Source organism: Anolis sagrei, chromosome 5 (genome assembly GCF_037176765.1).
Source record: "Anolis sagrei isolate rAnoSag1 chromosome 5, rAnoSag1.mat, whole genome shotgun sequence".
Taxonomy (NCBI): domain Eukaryota; kingdom Metazoa; phylum Chordata; class Lepidosauria; order Squamata; family Dactyloidae; genus Anolis; species Anolis sagrei.
The window spans coordinates 77,898,313-77,920,892 of NC_090025.1; the positions used below are offsets into that span (position 1 = coordinate 77,898,313).

General features: G+C 41.2%; 1 protein-coding gene across 2 annotated transcripts; it reads left to right on the forward strand.

Moving 5' to 3' along the window:
* The first annotated feature begins 7,160 nt into the window (after positions 1-7,160).
* On the forward strand, positions 7,161-21,604 carry GNPDA2 (glucosamine-6-phosphate deaminase 2). 2 transcript variants are annotated; one of them, XM_060778469.2, is made up of 7 exons: positions 7,161-7,367; positions 11,993-12,156; positions 14,642-14,743; positions 15,678-15,860; positions 17,593-17,777; positions 19,655-19,829; positions 21,216-21,604. In XM_060778469.2, exons 2-7 carry the CDS (start codon positions 12,033-12,035, stop codon positions 21,275-21,277), a joined length of 831 nt encoding a protein of 276 aa, XP_060634452.1. In that variant the 5' UTR covers positions 7,161-7,367; positions 11,993-12,032; the 3' UTR covers positions 21,278-21,604. The 2 variants fall into 2 exon arrangements, with proteins under 2 accessions (XP_060634452.1, XP_060634453.1); XM_060778470.2 differs by having other exon boundaries at positions 7,161-7,306.
* Positions 21,605-22,580: the final 976 nt, after the last annotated feature.

Consider the following 22,580-nt stretch of genomic DNA (forward strand, 5'->3'; position numbering starts at 1 on the left):
ATTATATGCAACTGCGAAACTATTATAAACAGGACAAGAAGGTTGGTTTTTGCCTAGAAGAATCCGCAAGGGAGAGAATATTAAATTCTGAGAAAAAGCTGATAACCAAAATCTATGACAAATTATTGGATCGGGCAACGGAAACAGAGACGGTAAAGAACTGCATGATCAGATGGGCCCAAAATTTCAGAAGGCCAATTCAGTTCAGTGAATGGGTCACAATTTGGAATAAAAAGCTTAAATACACTTATGCAATGGATCTAAAAGAAAATTGGTGGAAGATGTTCCATAGGTGGCATCTGACACCAAAAAAAATTGGCTTAATGTATACAAATTCAAATAATAAATGTTGAAAATGCCAGGAGGAAGGAAGTTATTTCCACATGTGGTGGTCGTGTAAGAAAGCACAGGAATTATGGAAAAAAATACATATAGAAACTCAGAAGATTTTAGAAATTACGTTTCCAAGAAAGCCCGAATATTATTTATTAAACATTACAGACTCTGCCCTTAATTTGGACTTAAATAAGGATATATTATTTACGTATCTTGCAACGGCGGCAAGAATAGTCTATGCGAAATTCTGGAAATTGGGGGAAATCCCAGAGATAGAAATTTGGTACAAGAAGATTTTAGAGATTAAAGATATGGACAAATTAACTTTTTTTATTAAAAAAAACTCAGGAAATCCAATAAGAGAGACAGATTGGTCTCTCTTTGAAAAATTTATGGAAGAAAAGAAGAAAAATGTTTGAAGATGAAGACAAAACTTTAAATAAAGAAGGATGCAGCGAAGTCCCAAAATGGAAGCCAACATTGTACATATAGTTTGTGGGTGTGTTTGTTCGTTTGTTTGTTTTTTTTCCCTCTTTTCTTTCTCTCTATTCTTTTTTCCTCACTTTTCTCCACTTTACATTGTTCTCGCTCTTTCCATGTAAAGTATAGATGTTTGAAAATGCTAATAAAATTTTATTAAAAAAATATATAGCAATGGCTTTACTCACAATTTTTCCCTCTACGTACTTTTGTGAGACCTTATTCTCAGCGTTAAATAATATCAAAACCAACAAAAGAAACCGACTGACAGATGAAGTTAGTAGTGCTTGCTTGGGCTTGAAGTGTACAAAATATCAACCTTCAAATGAAGGTTTAGCCAATGAAATTCAGTAACAAAAAAGTCACTAACAGACAGATTAGTTGAAGAATTCCCTCTCCCCCTGTTATCTTAGTTCACGGCACCCCACACAAGTTACATATCAAGACCAACAAAAGAAACCGACTGATGGCTGAACAAAGAAGTCACTGAGCAGGTAAGTTATATAATTAGGTTTTGGTTTATTAAATATAGTTATATATGACAATTACATATTTTTGTTATTTAAACTAAATATTGCAAAATTATGGGTTTTTTTCTTGAAGTGACACCACCTGAATCATGTTCGGCTTTTGGCTAATTTTGACATACCATGCTTAGAAGGTTGTCTGTCACGGGTCTGAGCATTGACTAAACTTGGAAGAAAAGTTGGAAGATTTATTCTTCCAGATCCAAGCAAGGGGAATTGGAATCGGCCAGACTCGGCAGTGCTACACACTTTTGAGCAGCCTGAGCAAGGGCTGGGACTTTTTAATCCAGTTTCCAAAATCTAAGAGTACAAGATTTGGATTTATTGTGTGGGAGAATTTTAGATGAGAATGATCAAAGAAATGTTGAGGCAGCAGCATGAGACACATGGCAGGAAGGTAGTCCTGATGGAACCAGGGGTACAGGCTGAAGATGATGAGCACATGGAGATGGATTGCCAAGCAGCATTTGGAAAGGTTGAAGGAGGGGTGCTTTCACTGTAACAAGCTCGGTCATTTTGCAAAAGACCGCTAGCCTGCTCAAGGACAGCCAAGAAGGAGCAGTAGTAGAGCCAGAAGAGGATCAGTGAGAAGAGGATTAACAAGAGGAGCCAGTTGCTTTATGGTGGCAAAAAGTACAGAACCCAAGAAAAAGTGCTGGCTACTAGATTCTGGAGCCACCCATCAGGAATGATTTACTGCAAGTCAGTTTTTGTTGTTTAACATCTTTAGAAACGATCAGCCACAGCTTTTAAACACCCTTTTCACCTGATATACCTATTTCAGGCAGCTCTTGCAGAGCTTCATTAACATCTTCATCTGGCCCCTATAAAGTATGCGCTTTCCACCTACATAACCATGAAGCCAACAGGAATTTGAAAGTTACCTGGGCATATCTTGGCAATACTTTAGATTTAACACTAACGTTTAGGAAACATTGTATGAACACCAAGCACAGCTGCAAGTAATAACATCCTGCAGAAACTTACTAGAACTGCTGAAGTACAGACCCAAAATTAATAACATCATCAGCCCTAGCCTTGGCTGAACTCAACGGCTGAGTATACCTGCCACATCTGGCATAAATTTGCTCACAAGAAGCAGGTGAATATAGCACTGAACAAAACATGTAGAATAATTGCAGGATGTCTCAAATCTACACCTGTTGATACTCTATAAGCTAATTGGCTTTACACCACCCCCCCCCCCCAAAAGCCACCCACTGCATGGCTATCAGCCTCCTCCGAGTAGACTCAAATTAAGGAAGTTTCATGAGAACCACTGCTCCTCTTAATGTTCCCCTATCAACACCAAGAATATATCTCTGAGCAGCTAAACTAGGGATTCCCATTGGGATGACCCCCCATGAGGGTCTGCCTCCAGGGGCAAACCAAGAATGGGGTACTTGGAAGTCCCTGAACAAACTCAAGTGGTGTTGGCAGATCAAAAGACAACCTGGCAAAATGGCACTACCTAGAAAAATCCTGCACCTTATGCGACTGTGGAGAACAAATCAGCATCTATGCAGAGGCGGCCCTAGGTAATTTTCAATGGTAAGCAAACAGTATTTTGGCGCCCCCCCCCCCCAATCATTGATATATATTTTCTGTTCGTCGTGGGAGTTGTGTGTGCCATATTTGGTTCAATTCCATCATTGGTGGAGTTCAGAATGCTCTTTGATTGTAGGTGAACTATACATCCCAGTATCTACACTTGACGCACTTGCTCCCTTGACTGGCCCGCTTTGAGTCCGGAGGCCTGCCTGAAGACCCCAGCATGTGCACCAAAAGTCACCTCTTCTCCTGACTTTCCCCTCAGCCATTGGGATCAAGAGAGAGAAAGAGAGAGCGGTGGAGATGCCCACCTTCCCTGAAGGCAGGCGCAAAAACGAAGGAGGGAGCGGAGGTGGGAAATATCCCCAGCCGGAGGGGTTCTCTCTCTCTCTCTCTCTTGGTCCCAATGGCTGAAGAGAAAGTGAGGAGAAGAGGCAACTTTTGGTGCGCACGCCGGGGTCTTCAGACACGCCTCCCGACCTGAAGTGGGCTAGACACGACGGCTCCGCCCCTTGGCCCACCCGTGGATTGGGGAGAGGAGAGGAGGCAGGTGGAGCGCCGGGGGATCGGGAAAGGGAGCCAGTCATGGGGAAGGGATCGAATGCAGAGAACGATTGTGCACCAGCTCTGCTGGCGCACCTGGTGGCCGGGTGGAGCAGGAACGAGAGGGGCTAGGCAAGGCTCAAGCGCCCAGCCCCTTTGGGAAGAGGATCGCCCGGCAGCGAGGCAAGAAAGCAGAGGCTCCCCTCAGACTGCTAGGGCTGTTGTGAGCTGAGGGGGCGCTCCTCGAGTGGCAGTCGAGGGGCATTTACAGAGACGCATTTGCGCCCCTGGCAAAAAAAAAGTGTTCTGCGACCGCTTACTTCGCGTAATGGACGAGCCGCCCCTGTCTGTATGTTTGCCCACAATGCCCTGCCTCATGCAGAGGAAGAACTATTTGAAGTTAGACGTGGTCTCTGTTGCCCGTTTTTGGCCTAAAGTTATTTAGCCACTTGTGCTCCCTCCATTTTACCAGTTTTATACTTGTCTATTAGTGCAATGTTTTTGACACAATACAAGTCTTTGTTGTGTGTACTTAATATATGCTCATTAATACTGTATTTTATTTAAACCCTGTTGCACCCTGTCATGACTCATACCTTTGTAGGCTGAAACCGAAGTCAATAAGCTGGCCTCCATGTTAGGAAGGTAGTACAGTGAGGCAGACATCTTAGGAGAGGCAGATCAGCAGAGGGGAGGAGTTCAGCTATCCCAGGATTGGCTAGTACAGGTGGGAGGAGCTGGAGCTATGAGTGTAAAAAGGCAGGCAGCTTCTGACAGAGAAGAAGATTGGATTGTGATCTGAAGGGAAGCGGGTGGATTTCTAGTGAGCTCAAGTTTTCCTGTGAGAGTGTTTGGAGGCAGGTGTGTCTATAGGGATTGACCTGGAGGGTCAAGATACCCACCTGTGGACTTGTGTGAGCGTTAGAACACAAGTTAATTTTACTCTCTAGGGGACAGGGTATCTTAGCTATTAGGGATCTCTGAAGAGGGAAGCTAGATACTCTGGGGACAGCCAGGATTGGTGTGTCAGAGGGACTCACTGCTACTAGGTATAGAGTAGAGTGAGGGAACTTGCTCACGTTAAAGAAACACAGTTAAGGAAACCATCAAGCTTGTTAAGATCAAGAAACCATTTAAGAAGGTTGTGCTTTGTTAACCAAATACGCTTGTGTACCTCATAGAAGAAGTTAGTTGTGTGTTCAAGTATACAAATAAACTTTGTTCTAGTTCAACCTTCAAAGCAGCCTCAGCATTGAATCATTCCATAGAATCTGTTCCAGTAATTTTTAACATCTTTTTACTTCAGACATTTTAAAGGGAGTTAAAGGAGAGGACTGGTGAACAACAGGGCTTACCTCAAGCATAACATCAAGATAATTTCTCAAATCCATTTGAGTGGCGGCAGCAACTATACCAATACACATTCACGTTTCCTCAACACACATCAAAGCGCTTTGGGACAGGATTGTGTTGGTGTCCAGTTGGAGCCGTAGTAAGAAAAAATCATCTACACTGATTCTTCAAAGTGGTAGCCAGCTGTGTGCTATAGAGCAGCTGAAGGAACGGGTGGGTGTGTATTAGGGGATTTATTAGTGAAGTATGAATCCCCTGGGGCCTGACTATATTATACACCCCTTCCTCAAAAAGCAGGTAATAAATTATTAGATTAACAACTTCAGTACTAATTCCATTTTGTAACACTATCTGTATTTGTCTTTCAGTGAGCTTTTGGAGTGCATTTCAAAAAGCCCGTTCATCACTGCATTTTTCCTTCACTGAGTAAAGGCACTTAAATGCCCAAGCTCCATAAAGATATATCTGGCAATAGCCACGAAAAGTACAAGGCCCTCCACTGTATTTTGAGTTTAAGGCTTTAAACCAGTGTTTCTCCACCTTCCGAATGCCACAACTCCTTAATACAGTTCCTCGTGTTGTCATTTGGGAGTTGTAGCTGCTGGGATTTATAGTTCACCTACAATCAAAGAGAATTCTGAACCCCACCAACTATAGAATGGGGTCAAAAAGCCTGTTCGTCATTGCATTTTTCCTTCATGGAGTAAAGGCACTTGAATGCCCAAGTTCCATAAAGATATCTCTGGCAATAGTCATGAAAGGTACAAGGCCCTCCACTTTATTTTGAGGAGATTAAGGCTTTAAATCACTGTTTCTCAACCTTCCTAATCCCACAGCTCCTTAATACAGTTTCTCTGTTGTCATTTGGGAGTTGTATTTGGTGGGATTTCTAGTTCACCTACAATCAAAGAGAATTCTGAACCCTACCAACTATAGAATTGGGTCAAAAAGCCTGTTCATCATTGCATTTGTCCTTCATGGAGAAAAGGCACTTGAATGCCCAAGCTCCATAAAGATATCTGGCAATACCCATGAAAAGCACAAGGCCTTCCCACTTTATTTTGAGGGGTTTAAGGCTTTAAACCAGTGTTTCTCCACCTTCCTAATGCCACAACCTCTTAAAAGTTCCAAACGTCATTTGGGAGTTGTAGTTGTTGGGACTTATAGTTCACCTACAATCAAAGAGAAGTCTGATCCCCAACTATAGAATTGGGTCAAAAAGCCCCTTCATAGTTGCATTTTTCCTTCATGGAGAAAAGGGACTTGAATGCCCAAGCTCCATAAAGATATCTCTGGCAATAGCCATGCAAGGTACAATGTCCTCCACTTTATTTTGAGGAGTTTAAGGCTTTAAATCAGTGTTCCTAATGCCACAGCTCCTTAATACAGTTCCTCTGTTGTCATTTGGGAGTTGTAGTTGCTGGGATTTATAGTTCACCTACTATTTATTATTTATTTATTTACAGTTCTTATATTCCGCCCTTCTCTCCCCGCAGGGGACTCAGGGCGGATTACAGTAAACACATATATGGCAAACATTCAATGCCAGTTTGACAAACAACATTTAACAGACAAAGGCTATTTAACTTTTTTTTTCTGGCCGCTGGAGGAGCTGCTGCTTTTCATCATCCATCAACGACACCGATGAAGTTCTTCCGCATTCCACATTCCCCGGAATCTTCTTTCTTTATGGCCTCATAAATTAGTTAAATTTTGCCTCCCACACAAGGTGGTACCTTATTTTCCTACTTGACAGATGCAACTGTCTTTCGGGTTGCAAAGGTCGACAACGGGCTACACAATGGCTGGACACCCACTCCAGCCCGGGCTGGCTTCGAACTCATGACCTTTTGGTCAGAGTGATCTTAATGCAGCTGACACTCAGCGAGCTGCGCCACAATCCCAGCTGCGCCACACTATCAATGAGCATTCTGAACCCCAACAACTATAGAATTGGGTCAAACTTCCCTCACAAAACCCCCATGACCTACAGAAAACACTGTGTTCCCTGATGGTCTTTGTCAGGTCGACCCTTCTGACACCCCAATAACCCTCAGGTTGAGAAACGCAGCTTTAAACATAGGCCGCAAGTCCTTATATCCAACTTAAAGTATCTAATATCTGGCTTGGCTTGCTTTCCAACTTCCCACCCACGCTCTCCACAACGCAGAAGCAATTAGTTAAAACCCTTTCTCGTCTACCCACTCAGAAACAATGTCTAATTTGGCTATTTTTCTTTCCCTTCCCCGAGCTCCACTCCCTCCCAAGCCAACTGCGCAATGAAAAACGCGGGCGCTGAACGCGCAGGCTTTATAGAGCTGGCCTGCCGCACGCATGCGCAGTGGGCGCCCTCGCGGCCCCGCCCCTTTCCCCATCTGTGGCTCCCGCCGCTGCAGCGAGGACTGAGGCTTCCTTGTGTTTGTGCCGGAAGCCGTGGCCACGCCCCCTCTTTCCCAGGCCGTAGGCTCTTCTACGCCAGTCTCGCGCCGTTGACTTGCCTGCTGGATCTGGTCAAAGTGAGAGAGCTTCAGTAGATCGGGCTTTTGCAAAAATCTTTCCTGCAGGGAATCTTTCCGGGTGGGTGCGGGGTATTTGCATGCAAAAGGGGGCGGTGGGGTTTTCTGCAATCTTCTATCTTTCTCTCTCTTTGCTGTGTTTGTTTGTGGATCAACTCCAGGGCTTTGAATGACTGCACTTTAATTAGAGCAAATGTCTGCAACATGGTGGTATCCTCCAAAAGTTTTGCTCAGAAAGCAGGGAGTGCAGCTCCCATCATCCCTGGCCAGCTTGGCACTAGGATGGTTGGAAACGAGGAAAGGCAGTCATTGTAGAATTCGTGCATTCTGATCCCACTTTGACATCCAAGGTTCATTGCTATGGAATCGTTGGGAGTTGCAGTTTGGTGAGCACTCTTGGAGCACTCTTTGGCAGGAAATGCAACTCTCAGGATTCCATAGCATTGAACCACAGTGGTGTCAAACTGGATTAATTATACAGTGCAAATGCACCCTGAAAATTTTTGCCCATGCCTGTAGATCAGGCATGGGCAAACCTCAGCCTTCCAGGTGTTTTGGACTTCAGTTCCCACAATTCTTAACAGCCAGGAATTATGGGAGTTGAAGTCCAAAAACACCTGGAGGGCTGAGGTTTGCCCATGCCTTCTGTAGATTTGGGGGAGGGGAGAGAAAGGTGATATATAGACTGAGTATCTCTTAACGGTGCTCCGTGCAGTCATGCTGGCAACATGACCTTGGAGGTGTCTACGGACAATGCCGGCTCTTTGACTTAAGAGTTTCTCCTCCACAAACAATCTGCTCCATCCCTATCTCATCCTGATTTTAGTATTTTTAGTATCTTAGTTTCTATCTTGCAAATGCGGCTCGCTCCCGCTCATTGTTATGATATTTTATTTTACTGTGTATGATTTTGCTTTATCGTCTTTGCGTGCATATGTTGTATGTATTTTACTGTGTTGTTATTGTGTTTTGGTTTTACTTTATTGTAATATGCTGTTGGGCTTGGTGTCATGTAAGCCGCCCCGAGTCGCCATTGGGGAGACTCTGCATATATAACCCTGCTATATGCCTGTGAAACGTGGACTGTCTACAGACGTCATATGCAACTCCTGGAACGATTCCATCAGCGCTGCCTCCGGAAAATCCTGCAAATCTCTTGGGAAGACAAGCGGACAAACGTCAGCGTGCTGGAAGATGCAAAGACCACCAGCATTGAAGCAATGGTCCTCTGCCATCAACTCTGCTGTGCCGGCCACGTTGTCCGGATGCCTGACCACCGTCTCCCAAAGCAGTTGCTCTACTCTGAACTTAAGAACGGAAAACGGAACGTTGGTGGACAGGAAAAAAGATTGAAAGATGGACTCAAAGCCAACCTTAAAATCTCTGGCATAGACACTGAGAACTGGGAAGCCCTGGCCCTTGAGCGCTCCAGCTGGAGGTCAGCTGTGACCAGCAGTGCTGCAGAATTCAAGGAGGCACGAGTGGAGGGTGAAAGAGAGAAACGTGCCAGGAGGAAGGCGCGTCAAGCCAACCCCGACCGGGGCCGCCTTCCACCTGGAAACCAATGCCTTCACTTTGGGAGAAGATGCGGGTCAAGGATAGGGCTCCACAACCACGTACGAATCCACAAGGAAACCCATCATGGAAGACCATCTTACTCGTCCAACGAGGGATCGCCTAAGTAAGTATAAGTAAGTGAGTATTATTATTATTATTATTATTAGAAATGGAGATGAGCACCACACTCCAGAGTCGGACACAACTGAACTTCATGTCAGGGGAAAACCTTTACCTTTACTATCTCTTAACCAAAATGTCTAGGACCAAAAGTGTTTTGAATTCCAGATTTTGGAATACCTGTGTTTGCCTGTATATATAATGAGATATCTTGGGGAGGGAAAGCAAGTCTAAATATGAAATTCATTGATTTTTCCACATTCATCTTCTCTACATAGCTTGAAGGTAGCTTTATGCAATATTTTGAATAATTTTGTGTCTGAAACAAAGTTTGTTTGTACTGATATTAGCAAAGGTGTCACTAAAATTAAAGGCAAGAATCAAGCAATTTATGGCTTTGCTTACTAGATCAAAGGGGTATTTTGGCAACACTGTGTGCTTTGAAGTGTTCCTTGTCCTTTATCTTGCCCTGCAAGTTATTTGCTGAGTGAAGTCTAGTCTATAACAGTGTATTCCTTCACAAGATGGTTGGTTAGTCCATATGATGCCACTGTTCTCACAACCTCTGAGGATGCTTGCCATAGATGCAGGCGAAACGTCAGGAGAGAATGCTTCTAGAACATGGCCATATAGCCTGAAAAACCTACAACTCAGTGATTCCAGCCATGAAAGCCTTTGATTATTTTTGGTGAGATCTGCCTCACTTACATGCATGTTCCCACAGCAGCATAAATTAATCCATCGGCATCACAATGTAACGAATGTACTTTTTCTAAGTCTCCTTCCACTCAGCTGAATAAAATCCCACATTATCTGCTTTGAACTTGAATATATGGTAGTATGGATTCAGATAACCCAGTACAAAGCAGATATTGTGGGATTTTCTGCCTTGATATTCTGAGCTATATTGCTGTGTGGAAGGGTCCTTAGCCTCATTTGATGCCATGTCATTTGCCTCTGCTTGAAAACCAATTGGCTGACTTTAATGTGATTTCTGGCCAGGAGAATTGAAGATCATTTGTACTATTGTTCCTTTCCGTAACTGTTATGAATATCCAGTACTTTTCCTGTGCTGAGTCCGGATATTTTGTCAGATGCCTTGGAATGGTTTCCTGTCCAACAACTTTGGGAAGAAATCTAATCTTGCAGAATGCCTTTGTGCTAATGTATTGATTGCTGAAGGCTTTCATGGCTGGAATCACTAGGTTCTTGTGGGTTTTTTCGGGCTATGGGGCCATGTTCTAGAGGCTTTTCTCCTGACGTTTCGCCTTTGTGCTGCTTCTGGAGAATTATGGTCAGTAGTTGCAGAGTGATTCATGTGAAGTATTGCTTTCTCAAAAGCTTCCCACCCAGCACTAAATGCTTGTGATTGCAAAATATTCTGAAACAAATAACTGAGTATTGTGAAAGTATGTGACTCAGGGTGAGCATATATAAAGTATTTGCAGGATCTTGACATGCTTGGAATTTCAGGATTGTCCTTGAATGTTTAAAAAGACAATTGCTGTGATTGCATTGTGAAAGTCCAAGCAATAGAACTTTTCCTACATTGTGTGCTAAAGGTTGCTAAATCCCCAAGCCAACATGACTTGTAACTGTGCTGGTTCAGGGATTCTGGGGACTGTCGGCCAAAAAGTAACTTTCCCAGACTCTACCTATGGGCTGTAAAGCCCAGCTGAGATTCCTGTTCATGGTCAATGGACCCCCAGGGACTGGATAAAATTTCTGGTTTTGTTGTCTCCCTGAGGGTGCCAAAGAAATCAAATACCATGGCCAAGATCCTGGTATCAAAAAGTATTAAGCTTTTTTTATACTCTTCCATTTCCCCTAGCCCAGTCATGCTCAAATGGGAAAATGCAGTCTGTCGCATTGCCCGGACTTTAAGTCATATACATTTCTGTAATTTATAATCAGAACACTAATTGCAGATTGGGAGTGATCCTGGATTCATCGCTGAGCCTGGAACCCCAGGTTTCGGCCGTGGCCAGGGGAGCTTTCGCACAGTTAAAACGTGTGTGCCAGCTACACCCGTACCTTGGAAAGACTGATCTGTACCCAGGCATTGACTGTTTGCCGTGTATATGTTGTGCTCCGCTCTGAGTTCCCTTCGGGGTGAGAAGGGCGGAATATAAGTGTTTTAAATAATAATAATAATAATAATAATAATAATAATAATAATAATAATCTGGCCACGGTTGTCCACACTCTGTTTACATCCTGAATAGACTACTGCAACGTGCTCTACTTGGGGTTGCCTTTGAAGACTGTTGGGAAACTTCAGTTAGTCCAAAGGGCGGTAGCCAGGTTTCTTACTGGAGCAACATACAAGGAGCATACCACCCCCTGTTGTGTCAGCTCCACTGGCTGCCAGTCCATTTCCGAGCACAATTCAAAGTGCTGGTCTTGACCTATAAAGCTCTGTATGCTTACCTGTCCAAACGCATCTCCCTCTACATCCCGCCTCGCAGTTTAAGATCACCTGGAAAGGCCCTGCTCTCAGTCCCACCAGCCTCACAAGTGCGCTTGGCGGGGAGAGGAACAGGGCCTTCTTGGCAGTGGCCCCACGCCTATGGAACTCGCTCCTCAGCGGGATCAGGTCGGCATCTTTTCTCTTTTCTTTTAGGAAGAAGGTTAAATCGTGATTCTGGGACCAGGTCTTTGGACAGCAAGCATGACAGCACTTTGGATCGGACTGGAATTGGCTATATGAATTGTTGACAATGTTTCAATGGGATGTTAATTTGTTTTTTTCCTTGATGTTTTATTCACTGTTTTTAATTGATGTTTATTTGTTATAGTGTATTATCTTGTAGCATCAAATTGTTGCCGATATAAGATGCCCTGAGTCCCTCCTCGGGAGTTGAGAAAGGCGGTTTAGAAATGTTCGAAATACATATATAATAAATAAGTAAACAAACTTCATTGTGCCTGGAAATACTGGGTTTTGTTTGGATCACAAATTGTAACTGTTTGGCTTCAAATAACTGTATGCACTTGTTCTCCTTCCAGTTGTGACCTCGGTTGGCTTTGGAAAGACTTTCTGTAAGGGATGAGGCTGGTCATACTTGATAATTACGATCTGGCTAGCGAATGGGCTGCAAAGTATATCTGCAACCGCATCATCCAGTTCAAGCCAAATCAGAGCAGATATTTCACTCTTGGCTTACCAACAGGTAATGCTTCCTCTCTATTGCAAGTATACCATTAGTTCTCACCTTTACGCACATGGCTTCATTCATTTGCTGAGTCTGGGCTTCTTCTTGTTCTGCTATCTGATATAGTAATGTATAAGAAAGTATGAGGGGAACAGTTGAACACAGATGAGCACATACAGCCCTTGAAATGCAATTCCAATTGGCCTTAGGCAGCATGTGGTGGGGATTATGGGAGCTACAGTCTGTCCTACAGCATCTAGAGAGCCACAAGTGCCAGTAACAAGCATATGCAACCCTGTGTCTGTAAACCGTTGAGCAAGACATATGTGTTGTTTTCAACTTCCAGGATCTAAATGTGGAGTTAGATACTTCCTCTATCCAGACCCCTAACTCCACAAAATAATCAAGTTCCTTTCCTTTTGTGGCTGACTCATTTCCTCAACTTCCTTGACAATGAAGAACTGCTCACAAAGACATTCAGTGAAATTCAGATGGTCACTTTTTTGTTGTCAGAAACATCTTTAACAGGCACATCTTTGAACAGAAATGCTGCAGGTGCCTTAAATGTGAAATCTGTGTCTATTACTGCTCCTGCAGTAGGCAAATTGCTATCTTTGAATAGCAGAAAATGAACTTTTAGAGTTTGACATAGGAAACTCATCACCAGTTTGTTTGTTTTTTGGGTTTTTTTTTTTTTTTGCAAATTAGACTACAGTATATATAGCAAAAGCCTTGCAGGTTTAGAGTCTATCTGATACAGTATTCTAGACTCATAGATGCCTACAAGACACCCACAAACAAGCAGCAAATGCAATAACGCTCCCTCCAATTGAATTCTATAGTTATTGATATTCAAAAGCATGTTGTCTTCGATGCTGGAGATAGTATGAGGCTGCAAAATAATCTGATCCACCTTCAGAGGTGTTCATGTTGGAAACCAGTGCTACATTTTGGAGAGGCAAACTCCATTATTTAGTTATGGACTAGTTGTTTGAGAAAAATACTTCATTTTGTCTTTCCTGAGTACCAATTTTGTCTCAGTGAAGGTTTTATATATATATAAAAAACGGCTTTAGAATACGACTTTAAGCCTTTTCAAGTATATGTTTCAAATTGTTCTCATTCTGTGAATTCAATCAACACCGACCTTTTTGCTATGTTGCTTTTGTTTTAAATGGTAAGCTACAACACAAAGAACTTGAAAGTACATAATCACATTGAAAAAATAAAAGAAGACTTGGTTCTACATGGTGTGTGGGCATTTATACTCTTAAAAGCCAAACACATTTCACCCTTATCACAAATGGGACGCCTACAGAAGCTATTCAGTCTTTAGAAATGTTTGGAGTTACAGTATGCGTTCGCTATACAGCCCATTCCTTTCCTAATTATCTTCAGTAGGGAACTAGCCTTTTTCACAAGTGTGCCATGGAGCAATGTTTTCATCAGTATGTTACATTCCAAGTTCTCAAGTTCCCTTTGCTTAATATAGGTCAGTCACCATTAGCTGACCAGTCACCAGCAAGCATCTATGCAGAATCAGACTATTTTGTATCAACATATATCTATTAATCGTTACACAGAATTTCATTTGCCATCCTCCAGCTTTCTAAAATCCCCATTTGGTTCTTTATTTTAAACATCTTTATTTTTACATTCAGCAATTGGCACTCCAAAATCCCATTCTGGGTATGCGTATTCAGCTGCTGAGTAGCAAAGTGCCAGGGCAGGTGTCTTCACTGTGTCTGGTTGTGATCCCCAGGTTGTGTCAGTCAGCTTTCATATGATATTATTTCTAGCTCCCACTTTTTGCTTGATATTCAAGCAGTGCTTCTTGTAAGTCAGAGCACTGTCAAGTGTAACTCCCAGGTATTTTGGTGTGCTGCAGTGCTCCAGTGGGATTCCTTCCCAGGTAATCTTCAGAACTTGAGATGCTTTTCTGTTCTTAAGATGAAAAGCACACATCTGCATTTTAGATAGATTAGGAATCAGCCGGTTTTCCTTGTAATACGCAGTAAGAGCACCTAAAGCTTCAAAGAGCTTCTGTTCAACCATTTAAAAGCTCCCTGCTTGAGTGGTGATGGCATGATCGTCAGCATAGATGAAACTCTCTGTCCCTTCTGGCAGTGGCTGATCATTTGTGTAAATGTTAAACATTGATGGAGATCGTTTGTGTTTTTTAATACATTATAACCGTACCCTCAGTTCTTTTCTTTTGCATTCTTTTTACTAAGAAAAAGAGTTGGATTTATAGCAAATCAAACACTGCTCAGTATAAATCAGGCCTATGCTATAGATGTGATTAAGAAGGGAGGGCATATGTTAATTTTTAATGCATTTTCTTTATTTCTAGACTGATACTATCAGTTTGAATGTTCCCTTTGCTTAGAAATAAATGGAGCAAAATAACCAATCTATCAATGGCTGCATTTGGATTTTACGCTTTTAATTACCGTGAAGATGTTCTTACTAGAGTAAATAATATTTTCTTTGCTTAATATAGGAAGTACACCTCTGGGATGCTATCAGAAACTAATAGAATATCACAAGAAGGGAGATCTTTCTTTCAAATATGTGAAAACATTCAACATGGATGAATACGTGGGTAAGCCCTACTAAACATGTTTACATTTAATCTACAATGAGTCCTTAATATCTGCTGAGGTTTGGTTCCTGGACCTCCTTGTGGGTACCAAAATCTGCGAGTGCTACAATCCCATTATGTGCAATTTTGTAGTAAAATTGTGTCCCTTATATTTTGGGGGATGAAAAAAATGTTTTGAAATATTTTCAAGATGTGTTTGGTTGAGTTTGTGGATAGAGAGGACCAGCTATACTGATAGGGATTCCAAGTGGCCTCTGTGCAAAATAGAATATGAATGTGATATATATAAAATTATTTAGTACTAGCCGTCCCCTGCCACGCGTTGCTGTGGCCCACATGGGGGTTCTGTTTGGAAGCTTTGCCCCAATTCTGTCATGGGTGGGGTTCAGAATGCTCTGTGATTGTAGGTGAACTATAAATCCCAGCAACTACAACTCCCAAATGTCAAGATTCTATTTTCTCCAAACTTCACCAGTGTTCACTTTTGGGCATATTGAGTATTCGTGTAGAGTTTGTTCCAGATCCATCATTGTTTGAGTCCACAGTGATCTCTGGATGTAGGTGAACTACAACTCCAAAACCAAAATATTATTGCCCATTAAACCCTTCCAGTATTTTCTGTTGGTCATGGGAGTTCTGTGTGCCAAGTTTGGTTCAATTCCATAGTTGGTGGGGTTCAGAATGCTCTTTGATTGTAGGTGAACTATAAATCCCAGCAACTACAACTCCTAAATGACAAAATCAATTTTTGAATGAAGGACATACATTGGGTTGTTAGGTGTCTTGTGTCCAAATTTGGTGTCAATTTCCCCAGTGGTTTTTGAGTTCTGTTAATACCACAAACGAACATTACATTTTATTTATATAGATGAGTATTTTGGTAATGGAACTGATATTGTAAATTAGCTGTTGTGTGATCTTCATTTTCTCCTAGGGCTTCCCAGAAATCATCCAGAGAGCTATCATTCTTACATGTGGAACAATTTCTTTAAGCATATCGACATAGATCCAAACAATGCACATATACTTGATGGAAATGCTGCAGATCTAAAGGCAGAGTGTGATGCATTTGAGAAAAAAATAAAAGAAGCTGGGGGGATAGACTTGTTTGTTGGAGGTAAGTTTTTTACATGTTGATATATTTTTAAAAACCGATACATTTCATGTTTAGACCCACGCCTTTTTCTAAGATATCTCATATAAATAAAATATGTAGTGGTATTCAGAAATCTGAAATTCATAGAATCAAGGAGTTGAAAGAGACCTCATGGGCCATCCAGTCCTACCCCCTGCCAAGAAGCAGGAATATTGCATTCAAAGCACCCCCAACAGATGGCCATCCAGCCTCTGTTTAAAAGCTTCCAAAGAAAGAGCCTCCACCACACTCCCTGTGGCTTCCTCTCACATATTTATACATGGCTATCATATCTCCTCTCAGCCTTCTCTTCTTCAGGCTAAACATGCCCAGCTCCTTAAGCCGCTTCTCATAGGGCTTGTTCTCCAGACCCTTCAAATAATTCAAATAAAATTCAAATAATTTTGTTCCCAAGAATTTCAAATAAGGGATGCTCAACCAGTATTAATAAATGGAGGGAAAGAGCTGAACTTTCTGTGAGTTATACAAATATCTGAAAGAAACAAAAGTGAGATTATTTTAATAGTGATTGTATCTGGTTGGCTTTGTTTATTCTCATATACTGGCGTGAATTTCCCTTCCTAGATGTAGATTTCTCTCACTACCTGTTGCTTCACAAACTATGAGTTGTTTGGTAGTCGGATGTTTGTAACTTGGGAACTGCTTGTACTCACAATTCTTATGAATTGTGGGCTAAATGTCGTGTTGATGCTAGCTAGCAAATAGACTTAATTGAAATAAATAATACTTATTTAAGCAGTGACTGCCAAGTTTCATTTAAACTGTTGTTGAGATTAATATTATATTCAGACTATTGCATCTGTAAAATCAGCTTCCCTTTTTTAATTGTATATTGGTGCTACACAATCACCTATAACAGCAATGACTGCCACTCATTTTTTAACATGCCTCTGGAATTCATCCACATTGTACCCTGCTTTCCCCAATACTTTTTGAAGAGAAGCCTAAGTTCAAATTTTGAAGGCTATTATGGGCAAGGCTTGCACACCAAAACAAGTGTCAAATCACATAGCACCAGTTTAAAAAGAATTGCGCTGTCTGTCAATATGATTCCTGTGTGAATTCAGGGTGGTGACAATGACATTTAAAACCCTTAATTGCTTGAGAAGGCAGTGATTGAGCTTTTCCTCAATATCCCTGCTCATGTTTGACATCTGCAGGAGGAACCATCTTCTGTGTCCCATCAGCCAATTGCTGTTGGAAGCCATGGGAGGTAGCTATTTTGGTTGTAGCGCCTCAGTCATGAATTCTTTCCCCTTAAAGGCTCTCTTGATGCCTTCATCATTGTCATTTTGGTGCCAAGTGGAAATGTTTGCAAAACCCTTTAGTGCATAACTGGTTTTACACAAATCAGTGCATGAGCATAGTTTTAAAGTATTTTATTTGGTTTAATCTTTTCTTTAAACTTCTTAAATTGTTTAGTCTGCTTTTAGTATGTTTCTAAAAACTTTTTACCATTTACCGTAAATTGCTGGGGCTTTATTATCCATCACAATAGATGGCAGGATATAAACATTTTAAGAAACAAAAGTGTTCAGTGTTGTTACCTTATAAATGTCATAAAGTCTTACTGGTATCATTTTTCAGTTCTTCCTTTATAGCTTAGAATGTCAGCAGAGTTTTGTTGCATAAAAATTGTTTCTGAAACAAATATGTTGGCATTATTTTTTTATGTTTTGTGCGCTCTTTCCAGGCATTGGTCCAGATGGTCACATAGCTTTCAATGAACCTGGGTCAAGTTTGGTATCAAGGACAAGATTGAAGACACTTGCCATGGACACCATTTTGGCAAATGCAAAATATTTTGATGGAGACTTAACTAAAGTTCCAACTATGGCATTAACGGTTGGTGTGGGGACAGTGATGGATGCCAGAGAAGTAAGAAGATCTGTTCATAGTTCCCTGATATTTTGATATTTCTTGAGACAACCATTATGAAATGAAATATTTCAAGACTACTTTGTTATAAGAGTTGACAGTTCATGTACAACATGACGATGATGGAGTGAACTCATTTTGTCCAGTATAAATTGATACAGTGTAATAACAACAATGATACATTTTATTTATTAACTGCTTCTCCTGGTGGCTCAAAGCAGGGAACAACAAATTCATCAGTGCTTTAGTTGTCCTTCCCATTTCATTTTTCCAAGAGGCTCTGTATACTAGGGAGTCTGATTAGTAACAGATCGGAAAGGACATTTGGGAGCAATTGTGTCAGAAGCCCATGTTAGATTTTGATTCCACTTACTGATTCCACAGAGTTTTAACAGGATTGTTAGTGATACCAGCCACAGAACACTCTAAGTGTTCCTGAAATCTCAAAGGATCCATTAGCCTTTGAGGACAGACCATTTTAGTAGGTTCTTCACCCCTACTGTGATACTAGCCCAGACCAGAAAGTGATCGGTCACCTCCGCCCACAGATCCATGTGTTCCGAGCTGAAAATTGCATCAAGGGTATGACCTGCCAAGTGCGTTGGTCTGGAAACCAATTGGGATAAGCCCATATTTGTCATGGATGGATACTATATGCTCCCAGATGACAGTATGGCCCCATATAAACAGGACTGTGCTTTCACCGACATGCATCCAATGAAATGTGTGCTTTCTACGAATTTTCTAGATCCTCCAGGGGAACTCTGTGGTAACTCCAATTGAAGTCATTCATTTTGATAGGGTTCTCCATTATACATGGTTTACTGTTTCTGTGGTAAGTTTAGGAACATTTACTGTCAATATATCACAGGTTAAAATGAAACAGACCATTGTCCCCATATATTACTCACTTTTGAGACTGGAATGTGTGTGATCAATGTAAAATTAGTGTGTATTATTTCCCCATATATGGGAGGAGGGATACATCCACTGGCTTCCAGGTATCTTAGACTAATTCCCAGAACCCCCAACTAGCATCTGGAGAATAAAAGTTTATTCCTGCCATGTTGACAAATATCCAGTCACTTTGAGAAATGTTGTTAATAAAGTTAGGTATTGATAAGGTAGTAACTCGTGGTCCACTTTGTTCTTCTTAGCATCTCTACAATCAGCTGTCCATAGTCAAAAAGCCATCAGGTCTCTCCTTGTTGACAAAAGGACTGATGAGGTGATTGTCCCTTTTACTCATTAATAGCGTATGAGCAAGAACTAAAGTAGTGGGAGAGACAGTTTGCTTCAGAAGAGTTCAGAGTCAGCTTATTCTTCAAAACTTCACATTCTGCTGGTTCCAGAAGTTTGGACAGTGTGTTGTTTTTTGTTGAACACAATCCAAGGATTTGTCTTTAAGGACAAAAGATTTGTTCCACTATTAGAATGTAGCTATTGCCTGATGTATTTTGTGAGTGCACTTCTGTCAAAATGTAATATTCTCTATAACTGTCTGAAGCAAGTAGGGTTTTGATGGTTGCCTTCAGATTGTTTCTGACTTAGGGCAACCCTGGGGCAATTCTGTCATTAGTTTTTTCTTGCCAGTGGGTTTGCCTTTGCCTTCCTCTGGGACTGAGAGTGAGTGACTTGCCCAAAATTATCCAATGGGTTTCCATGGCCAAGTGGTGATTACGACTCTGGTCCTCAAAGTCCAATACTTAAACCACTATGTCAGTTTTTCTAGTAGACTTCACAGGTATCTTTCTATAATATTATAAAGCACAATAGTAAATCCATGAAATTATTATAGCAATTGGCATACATGTACTCATACCTATTTCCGGAAGTGCTAGTTTTGGATAACTTGCATAATCATATCTATTTTGCAGGTGATGATTCTGATCACTGGTGCACACAAAGCTTTTGCCTTGTACAAGGCAATTGAAGAAGGGGTCAATCACATGTGGACAGTTTCTGCTTTTCAACAACACCCACACACTATCTTTGTATGTGATGAAGATGCTACCTTAGAACTACGAGTTAAAACTGTCAAGTACTTTAAAGGTGAGCATTATCCCTTGAGATGCAATCAATCACGAACATCTTGTACTCAAGGGTGGGCAATCTGCAGTACTCTAGATATTGTAGGATTGCAGTGGCCATCTTCCCTAGATAGCATATCTTATTTTGAGAGATATTAGGCGTTGTTGTGTGCCTTCACGTTATTTACAACTTTTAAGGCAAATCTATCACAGATGTTTTGGGGACGAAGTGTGTGACTCACCCAAGGGCACCAAGTGGGTTTCCATGGCAATGTAGGGAATTGAATCCTGACTTAAAGAGTCATCATCCAGCACACAAACCACTACACCATTCTGGGTTTATTAGGAGTTGTCCTCCAACAATAGCTGAAGACTAATTTTTTGCCCACCTGGATGAAAAGTTTAGCAAGATACCTTCTCTGTGGTATGTAAAGGAAGTGCTTGACAGACACACACACATAATGTCCTGGTCATAAAATAAAAAAATGCACATTATAAATGTTATATTAGACTATAATTTATTCAATTTGATAACGTGCCTCACCAAATATGACTTGATAAGTGTTTAAAAATCTTGGCCTACCTGCTATTGTCTTCAACTTTTAAATCATACCAAAAAGTGTAGAAGCTTTCACCATTGCCATAGGCATCCTTTGTTTCTCCCCATGGTTTTCAGCCCCACCAAAAATAATCAAATTTGGCACTACTGATTGTCATTTGAAGAACATAGTAGTGAGTTAAAATTGTTGTCTCTACTCAAGTTGCAGTCTGTTTTCTGATCTTGGAATGCCTGAGTGTATATATACATACAACTGAAATGCATTGAAACTGAGACCCAAGTTTAAACCTGAAAGTAATTTATGCTTATAGGCATCTAAAATGTATAACTTGGAGGTAATTTAGTAAATAGTTTTAATAATTTTGAGCATGAAAAAGTTTGTGTACATTAAACTATCAGAAAGCAAAGGTGTTGTTATCTCAGCCCTCAGTTTGAGAAGTTTTGGATCTCAGAATTCCAGATAAAGGATGCTCAACTTGTCCATGTCTGGCATCTCCAAATCCTTTTCTCTAATTAGGGCCAACTTTTTTTCTAACTATACTTCAACACTTTTAGGAGTGCAACATTGTCAATGCTATAAAAAGATTACTTCTTGTCTTAACTATTGATAAAGTATAGAAATTCTACTTTAGAGGGGGTGGAGAAGTCATTGTTTACTTTCTCTTGTTACAAAATGGCTGAGATAATAAAGCCAAATGAATATGTATTGCATTAGCTCAAGTGAAAGTACAGCCTGTTTTCCATTAGCCTCTGATCTAATCAAATAAATAAAATTTGAATGTAGTATAATAATAAAGGCTGAATTATTTACTTATTAGGTTGCTAACACTGCTGCTTCATTTCTTCAAGGTCTAATGCATGTGCACAACAAACTTGTGGACCCTCTGCACAGTATGAAAGAACAAAACTGAAGGACACATCCATGCTGGACTCCCTTTTCTGGCCCTGGCAGTGTTACTAGGTGGCAGAAGCACTGCTATGCAATATGCTGAAAACTGGCTAAAGTGAAGAACCTTAAGTACTGTGGAGGGTTTTCTCTTTCCCCCAAAGGTCCAAATGTGCACACATTCCTCCTCGCACTATTATAAGCTCTCCTTTTCTGCTTCCCTACCTAGATCTCTTTTGCCTGTTACATGCTATATGCTGCTGGAAACCAGTGGAACATTTTGAACTTGAAGAGCGCAGGTGTAAACAAGCTGGCCACAAATGTAACTCAAATATAGAAATATATCTTTTCATTTTGTCTCAAGGACTTTTTTGGGGCTTGGCCTGTGTAAAATAACTGATGAACTGTTATTCTATCATGAATGTTTACATCCAGACAACTGTTACACCTGAAATATCTTCAGTTGACTGGTTTAAAATCCACACCTTTGTCTTTGTGAGGTATAATGCCACAATACCATTGCAAATTAGTTTGAAGACAGTGCTAATCTTATAGGTGATTGCTTCAGGTTTTTTGTAAGCTTCTAATGGGGGTAGCTATGCTAGAGTTTTACATGCTAACAAAAGGAATTCTCTGGTATCTTTTTAATCTTTGCAGATGTCTCTCTCTGTGTGTATATAGGACTCCCTTTTTAAAAGAAAATATATTTGTCATGGGGGAGAGAATTCTACATATCTTAAATGCTTCCGCAACAATTGTCATATTTCTGAACTGATTTCAGCAAAGTTTAATGTACCCTATATACTCATGTATAAGAGCCGCCGCGAACTAGCGTCGTGGGAGAGCAAACTGCCAGCACGGCCGATGACATCGAAGACTCCGCCTCTTTCTCCATCTATTTCTCCGCTGTTGACAGAACTCAACAGCGAGAGTACGCTCGCATTGCTGCCCTAGCAAAGGGAAAACCACGCGGGCGCGGAGAAAGAGGCGGAGAAAGAGGCGGAGTCTTCGACGACATCGGTCGTGCTGGCAGTTTGCTCTCCCAAGACGCTAGTTTGCGGCGGCTCTAAGTCTAAAACGAGAGTCAAAAAACCAGCCCGAAAAGCCTAGGTGGACTTTTCCATGGATCAGTGTAGGTGCTGTACCTTTCCTCTTATCAGAAAAAGAACCATCTCTGAGTAAACTGTCTTTTAATTGTTGTGGCATTGAACAATTAAAGAGAGATTTCTGCCCAAGACCACGGGAAAGATCTCAAAAAACAAGGAAAAGCTAGAATTGGCGCCAATCCTCTTCTAAAAGACAATAATTAAATTAGATTATTCTGGGAT

Bases quoted from the DNA above. Each gene is read 5' to 3' on its own strand.
- GNPDA2 (XM_060778469.2), top strand. From the start codon at position 12,033: ATGAGGCTGGTCATACTTGATAATTACGATCTGGCTAGCGAATGGGCT. The intron at 12,157-14,641 runs GTAATGCTTCCT...TGCTTAATATAG, and splicing joins CACTCTTGGCTTACCAACAG to GAAGTACACCTCTGGGATGC. The intron at 19,830-21,215 runs GTGAGCATTATC...CATTTCTTCAAG, and splicing joins AACTGTCAAGTACTTTAAAG to GTCTAATGCATGTGCACAAC.